This window comes from Juglans microcarpa x Juglans regia, chromosome 6S (genome assembly GCF_004785595.1).
Source record: "Juglans microcarpa x Juglans regia isolate MS1-56 chromosome 6S, Jm3101_v1.0, whole genome shotgun sequence".
In the NCBI taxonomy this organism is placed as follows: domain Eukaryota; kingdom Viridiplantae; phylum Streptophyta; class Magnoliopsida; order Fagales; family Juglandaceae; genus Juglans; species Juglans microcarpa x Juglans regia.
Window position 1 is genome coordinate 9185061 of NC_054605.1, and position 12784 is coordinate 9197844.

The 12784-nt window shown below is 38.0% G+C and overlaps 1 protein-coding gene across 1 annotated transcript in view; it reads left to right on the plus strand.

Moving 5' to 3' along the window:
* Positions 1–11649, plus strand: part of LOC121237257 (psbP domain-containing protein 5, chloroplastic-like) — a 31129-nt gene extending 19480 nt beyond the window's left edge. The window contains exons 9-10 of the mRNA XM_041133924.1: positions 10765–10814; positions 11447–11649. Coding sequence (XP_040989858.1) covers positions 10765–10814; positions 11447–11545 — 149 coding nt within the window. The 3' untranslated portion in view covers positions 11546–11649. The remainder of the gene's footprint in view (positions 1–10764; positions 10815–11446) is intronic.
* The last annotated feature ends 1135 nt before the right edge of the window (positions 11650–12784 follow it).

Below are 12784 nucleotides of genomic sequence, written 5' to 3' on the forward strand. Positions count from 1 at the left end.
TTAGGCATTACCCAAAGAAGACCAAACCGATTCAAAACCTCATTCCACAAGAACCTGGCCACTTCACAATGAAGAAAGAGATGATTAACAGATTCCCCATCCTTCTTGCACATGAGACACCAATCAACAATGTACATACCTCTCCTTCTAAGATTTTTAATTGTCAACACTTTGCCCAAGGATACCACCCAACAGAAAAAAGCGACCTTGGAAGGAACTTTCACTTTCCATATGTTTTTCCAGCGGAATTCACAGCTCTTGTGACGGGTTAATTGCTGTAAAAAGAGGAAACTGAGAACTTAGAATTTCTTGCAGGAACCCACAGCCTGTTGTCCTCCCCACCTAGCATCAACTTTGAACTGTAAAGCCTTTCTAGAAAAGCCTTAACATCATCCACTTTCCAGTCATTAACATCCCTAAAAAAGTTAACATTCCACTGAATATTATTGTTAATGCAAAAGAAAGAATATCCCTCAGCTACATTATGATCCCTTGCAATTCTAAAAAGAAAGGGAAAATCCAATTTAAGTGTAGACTCCCCACACCACAAGTCATGCCACAAAAGTATCATCTTCCCATCTTCTACCTTTAATCTAATATGATTAGAAAATTCCCCCCATCCTTTCCTAATGAACTTCCACAAACTCACCCCACCCATTGAGCACCAACCTCCCCATAAACTACCATATTTTACATCAATAATATTTCTCCATAAGGCATTTCTTTCCAAGTGGTATCTCCAAATCAATTTCCCAAGTAATGCTCTATTAAAAAATTTGAAGTTTTATTTATCCCCAACCCACCACAATCAATCGGTTGACATACCTTCTTCCAACTAACCTTCTTCTCCTTTACCACCCCAAAAAAAATTCTAAAATAAACTCTCAATTTTTCTTTCTACCCTTGTCGGCAACGGAAAAAGAGATAAGAAATAGGTAGGAAGATTTAGACAAGTTGATCATCTTCCAACCAGCTAACCTCCTTTCAATTTTCTCAATCACCCCATCCCAAATATTAACAGATTTATAAGAAGCCCCCAAAGGAAGCCCGAGGTACCTCAAAGGGAGTGAAGAAATTCTGCACCCCAGAATATTTGCCAAGACTGAAATATTTTGAACAGAACCCACAGGAACGACTTCAGATTTTGATAAATTAACTCTTAACCTCAATATGGCTTCAAAACACAGCAAAAGTGCTCTTAAAGCATGAAGACTGTCAGAATTGGACTCACTCAAATCAATGTATCATCAGCAAATAATAAGTGTGAAACGCTTAAACTACTCTGGTCCTCATCACCCACCACAAAGCTGGACAGAAAATTACCCTCCACTGCCTTCTCAATCATTCTACTCAAGGCATCCATGATCATAACAAAAAGAAAGGGAGAGATGGAATCACCTTGCCTCAAACCACGTGAGCGACTAAAGAATCCTACCGGTTCTTCATTCACCAAAATTGAAAATCTCAAAGTTGACACACAATTCTTTATCCACGAACACCATTTATCTCCAAAAGCATATCTCCTCAGCATATAAACAAGGAAATCCCAGCACACATGGTCATAAGTCTTTTCCATGTCCAATTTGATTATAATACCAGCTTTCTCTATTTTAATTCTACTCTCCAAGCATTCATTAGTAATTAAAACAGAGTCTGAAATCTGTCTTCCTCTCACAAAGGCATTATGCGATTTTAAAATAATCCTCTCCATCACCATGCTCAAACGATTGGCCAGCACCTTAGATATGATTTTATACACTCCATTCACCAAACTAATAAGCCGAAAATCTCTCATCTCCACAAACCCTACCTTTTTCAGAATAAGTGCAATGAAAGTCGCATTAAAACTCTTCTCAAACCTCATGTACGAATGAAATTCAGCGAACACCTTCATAATATCTTCTCCAACAACGTCCCAACATGCTTGATAAAATGCCAAAAAGAACCCATCCGGACCCGGAGCCTTGTCCCTATCCATACCCTTAACCACATCAAGTACTTCATCTCCTTCAAACTCTCTCTCTCTAGCCAGTCAGCTTCAACCAAATCCATAGAGTCGAAACAAAGTCTGTCCAGTTTTGGTCTCCGAGAAAAATCTTCTGAAAACAACTACTCATAAAAATTCACTATGTGAGCCTTAATATCTTCTTGATCCGTAATAAGTCTGTCTCCATCTCAAGGAACCTCAATCACATTATTTCTTCTATGAGAGTTCGCCATTTGATGAAAGAATTTAGTGCACCTATCTCCTTCTAGATTTTTGCCTCCACTAAATTTCCTCCATTATCGCTATATTTTGTCTCACTTGTATAGTTAAGTGTCATTCCCCATTTACAAGTTCTGTGCAATTCTGTAAGCTCGTGTAATACAGGGTGGTTAGCTTTTGAGTTTATGGAGCAAGCCGTCAACCGATTTTGCCATGCAATAGAAAAGGGCGCATCAAGATGGTAGTTAGGGAATGGGTTAGCTTAAGCTTGTGATGTAGGGCAAAAATTTCCAAATCCTGAAACCGTCAAGTTAACAAAGCATTTCCAAGAATAATGTGGAACATTGAATGTTAGTGAACGGGGGGCTCCCATTGTGTATGTTGCATGCTTTATTCACATAGAATGTTTATGCTCTGTCAATACAAACTGTACAACTCTTGTCTTTTTTTTTTTTTTTTTTTTTTTTGTTAACGCGACAAAGGCTGACGAAAAGAAGGGGGGATAAATAGAACCGCAGCGGAACCGAGGGATAAAAATTAGTAAAATACAGAAGAGGAGAGCTATTTAATTAGGCAGCTGATCAGTCATTCCTCGGTATGCCAGCATCTCTCCGTGTGTTCAAACGCCATTGTTGATATCTTGGGCAGAACGCTCAAGTGCGGCTCTTTGCTCGGGTGCCAACTCGTGGGAAGTATAGCTAGCTTAAATTTTATCCTTGAATCACCCCTGTTAGCAGGCTCTTTTACTAGTCACATTCCCTATCTGTGAACGACAAGCTCATAACCAGCGCTTACAATGCCAGTTCACTGGAAGTGATCGATTAGGGCCATCAGTGTGGTTAGATTACCCGTGTTCCCTCCCAGTCCCCCAGCCTAACGACACTCTTTGGCTCACAATTAGGTCGTTGACATCTCTTTTGTATACATCATGGAGTTTCTCATCACTCACAAACACCAGGCCTGCTGGGATCTGTTTTTTTCCATCCAGGCTTTGTATCTATGGTCAGTATCTCCGTTTCTGGCACCAGTCGTTTGTAATTATAGCATACCCTGTGATGTCAGACCAAGCTCCATCAGTTGAATACGGAAAAAAGACATGGATGGAAAAAGATTTAGAAGAAAACACATACCCATTATTGGCATCAACCACTCCTTGAAATCTTCATTTTCCTTGTTGATCCAGAGTACAGCTCAGCAAGGCTACACAGCAGCTTGCTCTCCACAGGTGGCGGTTTCTTTGGCATGTGAATGTGAACTTTATAAACCGGTCCATTGGTTTTATTCTCAAAACTATAAAAACATAACGATTAAACATTTTAAAAAGTAACACGATGAAAACCCCTACATCATAAAACACATATGGATGAAGTATCCTGCATACCTGATTAAACGTTTGATCTTCTTGGCAATTCAGATGATGTGAGAGTAGTGAGCTCCAAGAGTTTGATTAATGAAATTCTTATCATGCCATGCCGAGTTTCTTCCTTTAAATTATCTCATAATCACAATCCCTAGAAGCTTCCTGACTTCAGGATATTTCTTCATCCAACCTTTTGACATTGCTTGGTTCAGAATTCCAAGCGTTACCTCATTAGGTTGACACCCTTCCATTACCATAGTTTTCAATAACGAGATGAAGCCACAAACCTTACCGCTTTGGAGCATTGCTTTCAATAGGGTATTGTAAATTGCAATACTTGGACTAAGCCCATTCTCTCGCATCTGATCCATCATCTGCAGAGCAATTGATATCTTCCCCTCCCTACAAAGGCCATAAATGATGGACCCATAGGTATAGGCATCTAGCTTTAGCCCTTGGGTATACATTTCCTTGAACAATTGGTCCACCAGCATGTTAAGATCCTTCCTTATGGAAGCACGCATAAGAATATTATATGAAATCCCATCAGGAACATACCCGGAGTTCTTAAGATATTTAAAAATCCAGAGGGCAGTTCCTAGTAACCCACTCTTGCAGAATTTGTCCATTAGCATATTAAAAGTGATTATAGTTGGAGTTTGGCCATTACAGATCATGTACTCCATTACATTCAACCATTCTGAAAATCTTCCCACTGTACAGAAATACAGAATCAAGCAAGTTAAACTAATAACATTAAGCTCAACCCCTTCATACTCCATATGAAACAATATCCTCTTAATCACCAAAGAGTTTTCCTGTTTACATGCTGCAGACAAAATAGTATTGAAGGAAACTACATCTGGTCCATTTCTTTCCCACTCAAAACGATCCAAGAGCTCCAAAGCTTCTTCAGTGCTATTCTCTCTACAAAAACTTTTCAGAATTGTGTTATAAGATACATTACTTGGAATAAAACCACCTTCTGTCATACTCTTCAACAGAGATAACGCCTCTCTTGACCTATTCTCACAACATAAATAATGGAAGTATATATTATATACAGCAACATCCAGTGTATGGCTCCTTGAAATCACATCAAGCAATATTTTGTGAGCAACCCCTATTTTGCCTGCTTTTAACATGCCTCCAGCCAAGGCAGCATATGTGTGTGGATTGGGTGAAAATCCCTTTCTGTCAATCACCTGAATGAGCTCACAAATCTCTCCAACTCTATCTTGATGGCAAAGTTCACGGAGAATTACATTATATGTAATCATATCTGGATCACATCCTTCACTTTCCATCCTACCCAAGTAGGCAAATGCCTCCTCAATCCTCCCAGCATCACAAAAAAACTTAATTATGACAGTGTATGTCCTGATATTTGCCTTAAAACCATCAATTTGCATCACATTTAAACAATGAAAAAGATATTCTCCTAAACCTTCTCTACCAAATCCATACATTAAAGCAGTATAAGAGCATACATTCTGTACATTACCCATCTTATTCATCAAACAAAATAATTCCAAAGCTCTATTGCTCTGACCAGACTTACACAAAGCCCATAGAATAAGATTATAACTATATACGCTACAAAAATAACCCTTACCCAGGAGAACAGATAACACTGAACATGCCTCACCAATCATCCCAGCTTTGGTGAGCAGAGAAACCAACAAGTTCAAAGTGGGTTCGGTTGGCAAAAATTCCAACTTCACCATTAACTGAAACACGCCAAGTGAACAATCCAAACTCCCCAACATAAGTGATTTTTTCAAAATTTTTGACAATGATGTAAATGACGGTTTAAACGCACTTCCACACAATCTCTTTGGCAATAAACAATGCGTCTTTCAACTTACAAAGAGATAACATCCTATTAAGAAGCATATTGAAGGTTAAGGCATTAGGGGGTGGCCCAAATCTTTTCATCCCAATATAGACCTCAAGCAACTCTTCCAACAATTCGTTTCGTGATTTCAAATAGCAGTACATCAAAGCATTGCAATCATACACGGTAGGTTTCCCAGGTACATTTCCCATGGAAATCAAAATTTCCAGAGCTTTTCTAAAGTAGCCTGACGTGGCATAATTCTGCATTCTACGATGTAACTCGATGTAATCACTGTCACGGGTCTTGCTATCTTCGAGCACAGGACGAAGAAAAATTCACGAAGAAACGAACAAATCTGCAAATTCTGTGCGGATAACTAACAGTAGGAATTATACAAAGTAGCATTGCAATGCAAAGAAGAAGTACAGCTTTGGAACCCAAATAGCAGAAAGAAAGCTATATGGATAGACGGATTGCAGTGGAACTGCATGTAGTGAAATTTATGGATTTCGTTTGGTCGCAGAGAAAAGCACTGAAAAGAAAGAAACGAAAGTTCCAAAAAGCGTTCAATTTATTGCATCGATTTCTTAAACGAAAATATGAACGAGAAAATATCCTAACCTAACCCTGAGAGTTGGATTAGGCACAGTTGTGTGTGTAGAGGTTTTGAATTTTCATTCAGCTAAGTGTAAAAAATGAAAACTTATCTCTCTTTTCGTTACCTTTTCTCGGCAACCAAGAAGAGCCACGAAAATTTTCCATGGGAGAATGGAAATTATATCTTCGGACATGTCCCTTAGATAAGCCCTAGGATGCCGCCATTGAAGAACAAGAGCCTTCAAGGTGAGGGTTTTAGATGAAAGAACGGCGTCGTTGAGATTAGCAGGTCAAGCGGTAGTTCGAGTCTTCGACACCTTGTATTCGGGCCGCCCCGAAAATGTGACGTTAATCAGGTAGGGCCGACCTACGCCTTGTCTACGATCACGCAAGATTGGGCCGACGGCTTGGACATGAATTATTTAGAGCCAGCCATTACTAAAAACTTGAAATTTTGGCTAAACTCAAAATTTTTGAAAAAGTTAATTTATATTGGATATGTTATTTTAAAATTAAAATAATAATATAATATTCTATATTCTAATTTTTTTTTATATTTTACAAAATATATTAATTAATAATTTAATTTTTATCGTCCAAACAAATTATTTAACATAAAGAAGAACGGAAGAGAAAGTGAATACTTTTTTAAAAAAATTCTTTTGGTTGGTAAATAGTAACTCACCAAATATGACTTTTGTTTTTCATTTACTGTAACTAATAATTTGATTTGAAGTGATTTGACTAGTCCAATGCAATTGATTTTGAAAAAATTTAGATAAGATTTGGATAGTGAGATGAGATGATTTTAGATGAAAGTTGAATAAAATATTGTTGGGATATTATTTTTTAATATTATTATTGTTTTGGTATTTGAAAAAGAATTATTTATTATATTTTATATGAGAATTTAGAAAATTTATAATGATGAAATGAGATGATATGAGATAGAGTAATTCTTGTTGGTACAAAGGGGTTGCAAAATAATAAATAGTGAGAGAAAGTTTGCTTCAAGGCGCGTTACAATGTCACTTTCCTTAGGACAATATTCGCCCCCACCAATAACGGTATGCACACAGGTTACAAGCGAATTTTCCTCCAAAATATAATGAAGCCCAGAACAAGTCTGTTTGTCTAACTGCGTTATGCACATACGAAATTAGACCCCGAATACCCTTAAATTTTGCTATTCAACTAAGAAATTTGTTCTCTCGAGAACAAACAGATTTTAATAAGTTCTAACAATATGAAAAAGTGAAAAACTTGGGAGAGAGAGAGAATTCGAAATTCTATATTCTGTGTTCTACAAATGGCGGGCCAATGGGTCTATTTATAGATGACTACTTTTCGTAATTCTGAAAACTGTTTGGAATAGGTACATATATTATGTTTGTTGCCAATTGACACAACAATTGGACTTAGTCCAATGGTTGCCTTGCTTCCATTTTAACTGGATGGCACCAGTTCGAGTCATAAGGCGCACACTTTTGGAATTTTATTTTCCATTTTCCCAAGCATTTCAACGCCGCACTGCATGTGCCTTGCGCGCGCGTTCTTGGGGGTGTGATTCGAACCCAATCTCATGGATTAAATGGGAAGCCTCAATACCACTAAGCCAATTAAAGGCTTATGGTATAGAAATAAACACAAAATACTATATAACCATCATAAACTTTCCATATCATCTCTCTTTCCAAAATAATTCACAACTTCCAAAATCAAACCAAAATATTATTAATAAATATAATATATAATTAATTATTTTGAAAATATTTCCAACAATTCTTGAATCCAATCTAGGCAATCAAAATTTCGACTTGGCTGACATTTAGCTAATCTAATGTCAGTGATCTTTGATAGTTTGTATAAACATCAAAAAATTAATTTTATAATTAAAAAATTAATTTTTTTTATAAATTTTTATTTATTCATTTATACTGAAATATCACATATCTTTGTTAAGTTTTATTTTTTATTTTTATTTTTTTTATACTGAAACAGACAAACTGCAGAGAACTAAACAGGACGAACTGCAGAGAAAACCAAAGCTCTACATCTACAATACCAAATATCTCCACGGTCTGAGCAAGTGCGAAAACTAGGAGGGGTGCTCTTGCTCTTGCTCTTGCTCCTCCTCTGCGCAATCCTAGTGGGCTCCTCCTCTGCGCAATCCTAGTGGATGAGCTGACAAAGTTACCAGAAAGAAAAAAGAGAGAATCCATGACAATGATTCTTCTCTCTCATTCTCCTTCTCTCTTTACAACCTACCACCCTTTTGTTCCACACCACATCTGTTCCAGGTACTTTCTTTCCCCTAGTTATTGGTGTGGATGCATGTATGTAGTAAGTATGCATGTTTTGAATGTATTAAATGTTTCCTTGTTGGCAATCAGAAACCAGACCAGAACTATGCTCGACCAAAAGAAATGTAGAATACGCGAGAAACTAAGATTTGTGCGTGTGATACTTCAGAATCCACTACGAAAAATGGGTTTTCCAGACGGGATTTGGTGCTCTTCGGCCTCTCTTATTCATTATCTTTAGTTTTCTCGTCTTTAGGTACACTTAGTTTGCACTTAACGAGCTCTTTTTTTCTTATTTTATTCAAGACTGGTTCTGTTTGTTTTTGGACGTTTTGTATACATCGAGAAATACTGCTAAATCCTCAAAATTTGCTCTGTTCTCTTGCAGGTTCTCATGCAAAGGAGGAGTTGAAAATGGTTTCACTGGTCGATGATATAAATGCTTATTCTTATTTGTACCCAGTTGAATTGCTATCTAAAAAGTCCTCTTCAAATGGTAGGTCTTCTGCAAAAAAGATTATAATTTTATACGTTGTTCATTCAAAAAACAATCATGCATGTCATTCATTATTTGATTTACAGGAACCTGACTCTTTTAAATGTATGTTAAAGGGTGGAATCTAGGAAGCCAAAACGCTATTCGTCAGCTGCACCACTATCACGTAAGTTTGGCTATCTTACTCTGCAGTAGGATTGATGATAATCATTCTGCAGCAGCTCCAATGTCCAAGTTTTACCTGGCGCAATTGGATTTTTTGGATCACTTGGGAACTATTATACAGAATGACATGAAGCAATGAAGATCATCCATGTGGTACTAAACGAATATTGTTTTGATTGTGAAACAGCTGATGCCCGCCTACCCATTGTGTCAGAGCGTGTTGACATTATTGATAACCTCATCATATCTGTCTCGGTAACTTTTGATATAAGAATGTACTTTCAAAGTCGAATCCCTTTCAATTTTTTCTCAAGGTTTATGTTTTTATCCTTTGGTTCAGATAGGTCCCCCAAATTCACAGTTTATAAAAACAACGGACAAGAGGACATGGACTACAAAAGACGTTGCTGACTATGTTTTGTCAGACAAGTCTGCCTTGGTAATTACTCTGCCAGTCTCATATGGTCTCATACATACTAGATCTTCAGTTTTAGGAAGAGTATTTAGTGGGTTTACTACTTTGTTGAGAACCATTATAAAACCTTGAAGTTTTATGGGGCAACTTCAGTTCTTTGGGACGCATTTACTAGGCCAGATTTTGTCCCAAATATCAAATAGGATTCAAAACCTAAGAGATGAGAGATTACCGACCTACCAAGTTGAAAAGGAATTACATGTTAATTGACTATGGGCTTGACGGTATGTGCATGCATAACAAGGTGTTTCAAGATATCAAAGGTAAAAAGCTGTACAAATCACGAGGGAAACACACACACACTGCTTACAAGTTTTATTGGCTGGAAGAAAAGAACAACAAGGGAGATTATTCATTGCATTGGTGCTTCTGCTATAGCATTCCCTTCTAAAAGCATGACCCCCTGGATGTCAATTCTAATTTGAAGAAACTTGCTACTATACTTTGCAGCAAGTCACCTCAAGTCAGCGCATGGCTGAGAGCTCAGTTCTTGATGCACATTCTAGTGAAGTAACCTCTCAAACTTTACTTCTTTTATTCATCCATTATTGACCTCAACATAAGTAAAAACTCCAGTATTTACATGGCCAAAAGCATCATTGTATCTATTTTATGTACTTGTACTTGTATACGTATAGGATACATCCATGCACCCAATCAAACATGCACATGTGTGCATGTTTTTGCAACTTAATTTATATATGTAGAACTTGATCATAGTTGCTTGTTCCAGATCGATGGGGAGCCATAGTGGTACTATGAGTACCTTGTTCGCAAATCGCCTACCAAAATTGTAAGTGATTATAGCTTCAATAGCAATTTCAATGCAAAAATAGATACATGATGTCAGGTTTTTCAATGCTTCTATCAAATTTGCAGGCTCAAGAACCAAATCTTTATCGACGTTATGTTACGTCAACAGCTGAACGAGATGGTATGACCCTATTACTTCTCAGTCTTTTCTACGAAGTAATGGGCATGTTGCAATTTTTTTAGCTATCTTGCTGATCCTGCTCTTGAAGCTTTCTTGAAGTACATATATCAAGCACTTGAAAGCATTGTAGTGATTAAATTCATTAAAGACAAAAAAAACTCAATCATTTATGAGCTTGCTCATATCCAATTTCAAATTGGAGGGAAAAATAAATTTGTGCATGGATGTCTTCTGTATGGCTATTTTTTGTCAGATTCAATGGGTAGACTGATTTATTCAACATGGCAGATGTACTTGCTGTACCCCAGGATCTTGGTCTTATTCTTGTGATTTTAATTCTTGCACTTGATAATTTTTTCACTGATCTTTTTCAAAAACTGAATTGCAGGTTATTTGTATTCTCTAAATGCTTCAACCCTTAGCAAGCAGTGGAATAAGGTGACTCTTTCTCCCTCTCAGACACACACACATATATGTAGGCATATATGTATAAATGTCACACATACATTGTTAGCAATATAATTGCAATCCATTGTACTTATGCAATGAGGCCATAATATAACTTGTTAAGACATCATTCAACCCAAATTTTAAGTCTATAGGCTTGGATATAATTGTGTTTGTGTTATATTGACCGCTTGTGACATCTTTCTAATGTAAGACTTGACCTTCTTCACACTCACACATGTATACCAACCACCCTTACCTCATATCTCTCGGCGCGCGCGCACACACACAAACAATCACGTGCGGGCATGTAGGTATACACATCACACACATTATGTTGATGGAGACATTAACACTTAGGGGGAGTCCTTCAATGAGACTACATTATTCCACAAGTTTACCCTAGGGAATATATATGATACCATGTACAGGGTATTCTCAATTTTTGGAGTGTTTAGTCAGAAATTAAGATAGATTGATATTGCAGTATATTAATTTTGATGACAAGTGAAACCTTTCTGTTGTTCTGCACGCTTGAAGATAATGTTGTACATATATATACACCCAAATCTCTGGGATCTATCTTGAATAATTAAAAGAAAATTGACTTTAACGTAATGCAGATGGGGCCTTTCTTGGAGAAAACAATGGCATCTTTTCGCCTTAATCCTCCCACAGAAAACTATGTACCTCCTTACAAGGATCCGTGGAGATTTTGGTGAACTATTTTATAATTTGGATTGATATAAACTTTTGATCATTGATATTTGGTTGATGTTCATTTTTTTGTCACTTTAATTTATGGTCTCCAAATTTTGTTTCTAAACAACGTTGTCTTGTCGATGGGGCTGTGTATGGCATGTGAGATGACAATCGTGTTACAACAGCCTTTTGCTAGTCCTCCCCGTTCATGACTGTAGATGGAAGGACGACATTGTTAAGTCTTAAAAAAATGTTAGTGTTAAAAGAGTCCTGCTACTCTGGACGTAACCCAATGCATATCGCAGCCCCGTAAAAAATACTTACAGTCGAGATGTAACACCCGAGATCAGCACCAAGCTGCTTTCTAAAATTTCTGAAGTTATGCATATGGAAGGCTAGTTGATTTGTCGATTATTTATATGGGCTGATAAATATTTTTTTTTTTTCAAGAGACAACTTGGAATATTGTAGAGTTTTGGTTTAAGGCTCAAAACTTAGAAAAGAGTCATTTCATTTATTTATTTTTTTAATTTTTTTATTTACTACCATACTTGGACCCAAATGTTTTTGAAATGGGCCTGAAGCCCAAGCCCGTGGGAACTTAGGATTCCACTCCAAGCACACGCACGTCTCCCTCACTTCACTAGGGTTTGTGTTGTTTTTTTTGTTGGCTTATATTTAACCCTTCGTGCATGAAGAAAACTGAAGAAAAGCGTTGCCGTCTCCTTCCCCATCTATCTCGTGCGCTGAGGCCGCCACCCTCCCCAACCTCCCGCTGCCGCTTAGCACTCCCCAAGCCCTCGTATCACAGTCCTCAGCCCCCCACCGTGCACTTATGCAGTGCACCACCCACAGCCAGCAGAGGAAGAGCATCACCATGGGTAGCACCACGTGAGACGCCGAGTCCACGGATCGCACGGCAAGAGACTCACCCACGCACGGCCAAAAACCAGTCTGCAGTTTCATAGTTTTACTCAACCATCACAAGGGAACTGCAGCTTCCCGGAGGTCAGGCCGCTGCATGCTCCTCCACAACGCTACCATAAGCCACCACCGTGACCCAGACGTGAAACCGTAGCTTCCCCTTGCTCAGCCACTGCACAGCTCCTTAAACCATCGTGCATGACCCGTGCCACTACAAACATCCACCGGAAGCAACGCTGCAGTAGGAAACTGCCCACAACCACAACAAACATGAAAACCACCGTGATTGTCGCTGCTCTGCCCTGCACCTCCGTACCAAGCTGCTGATACGCTTT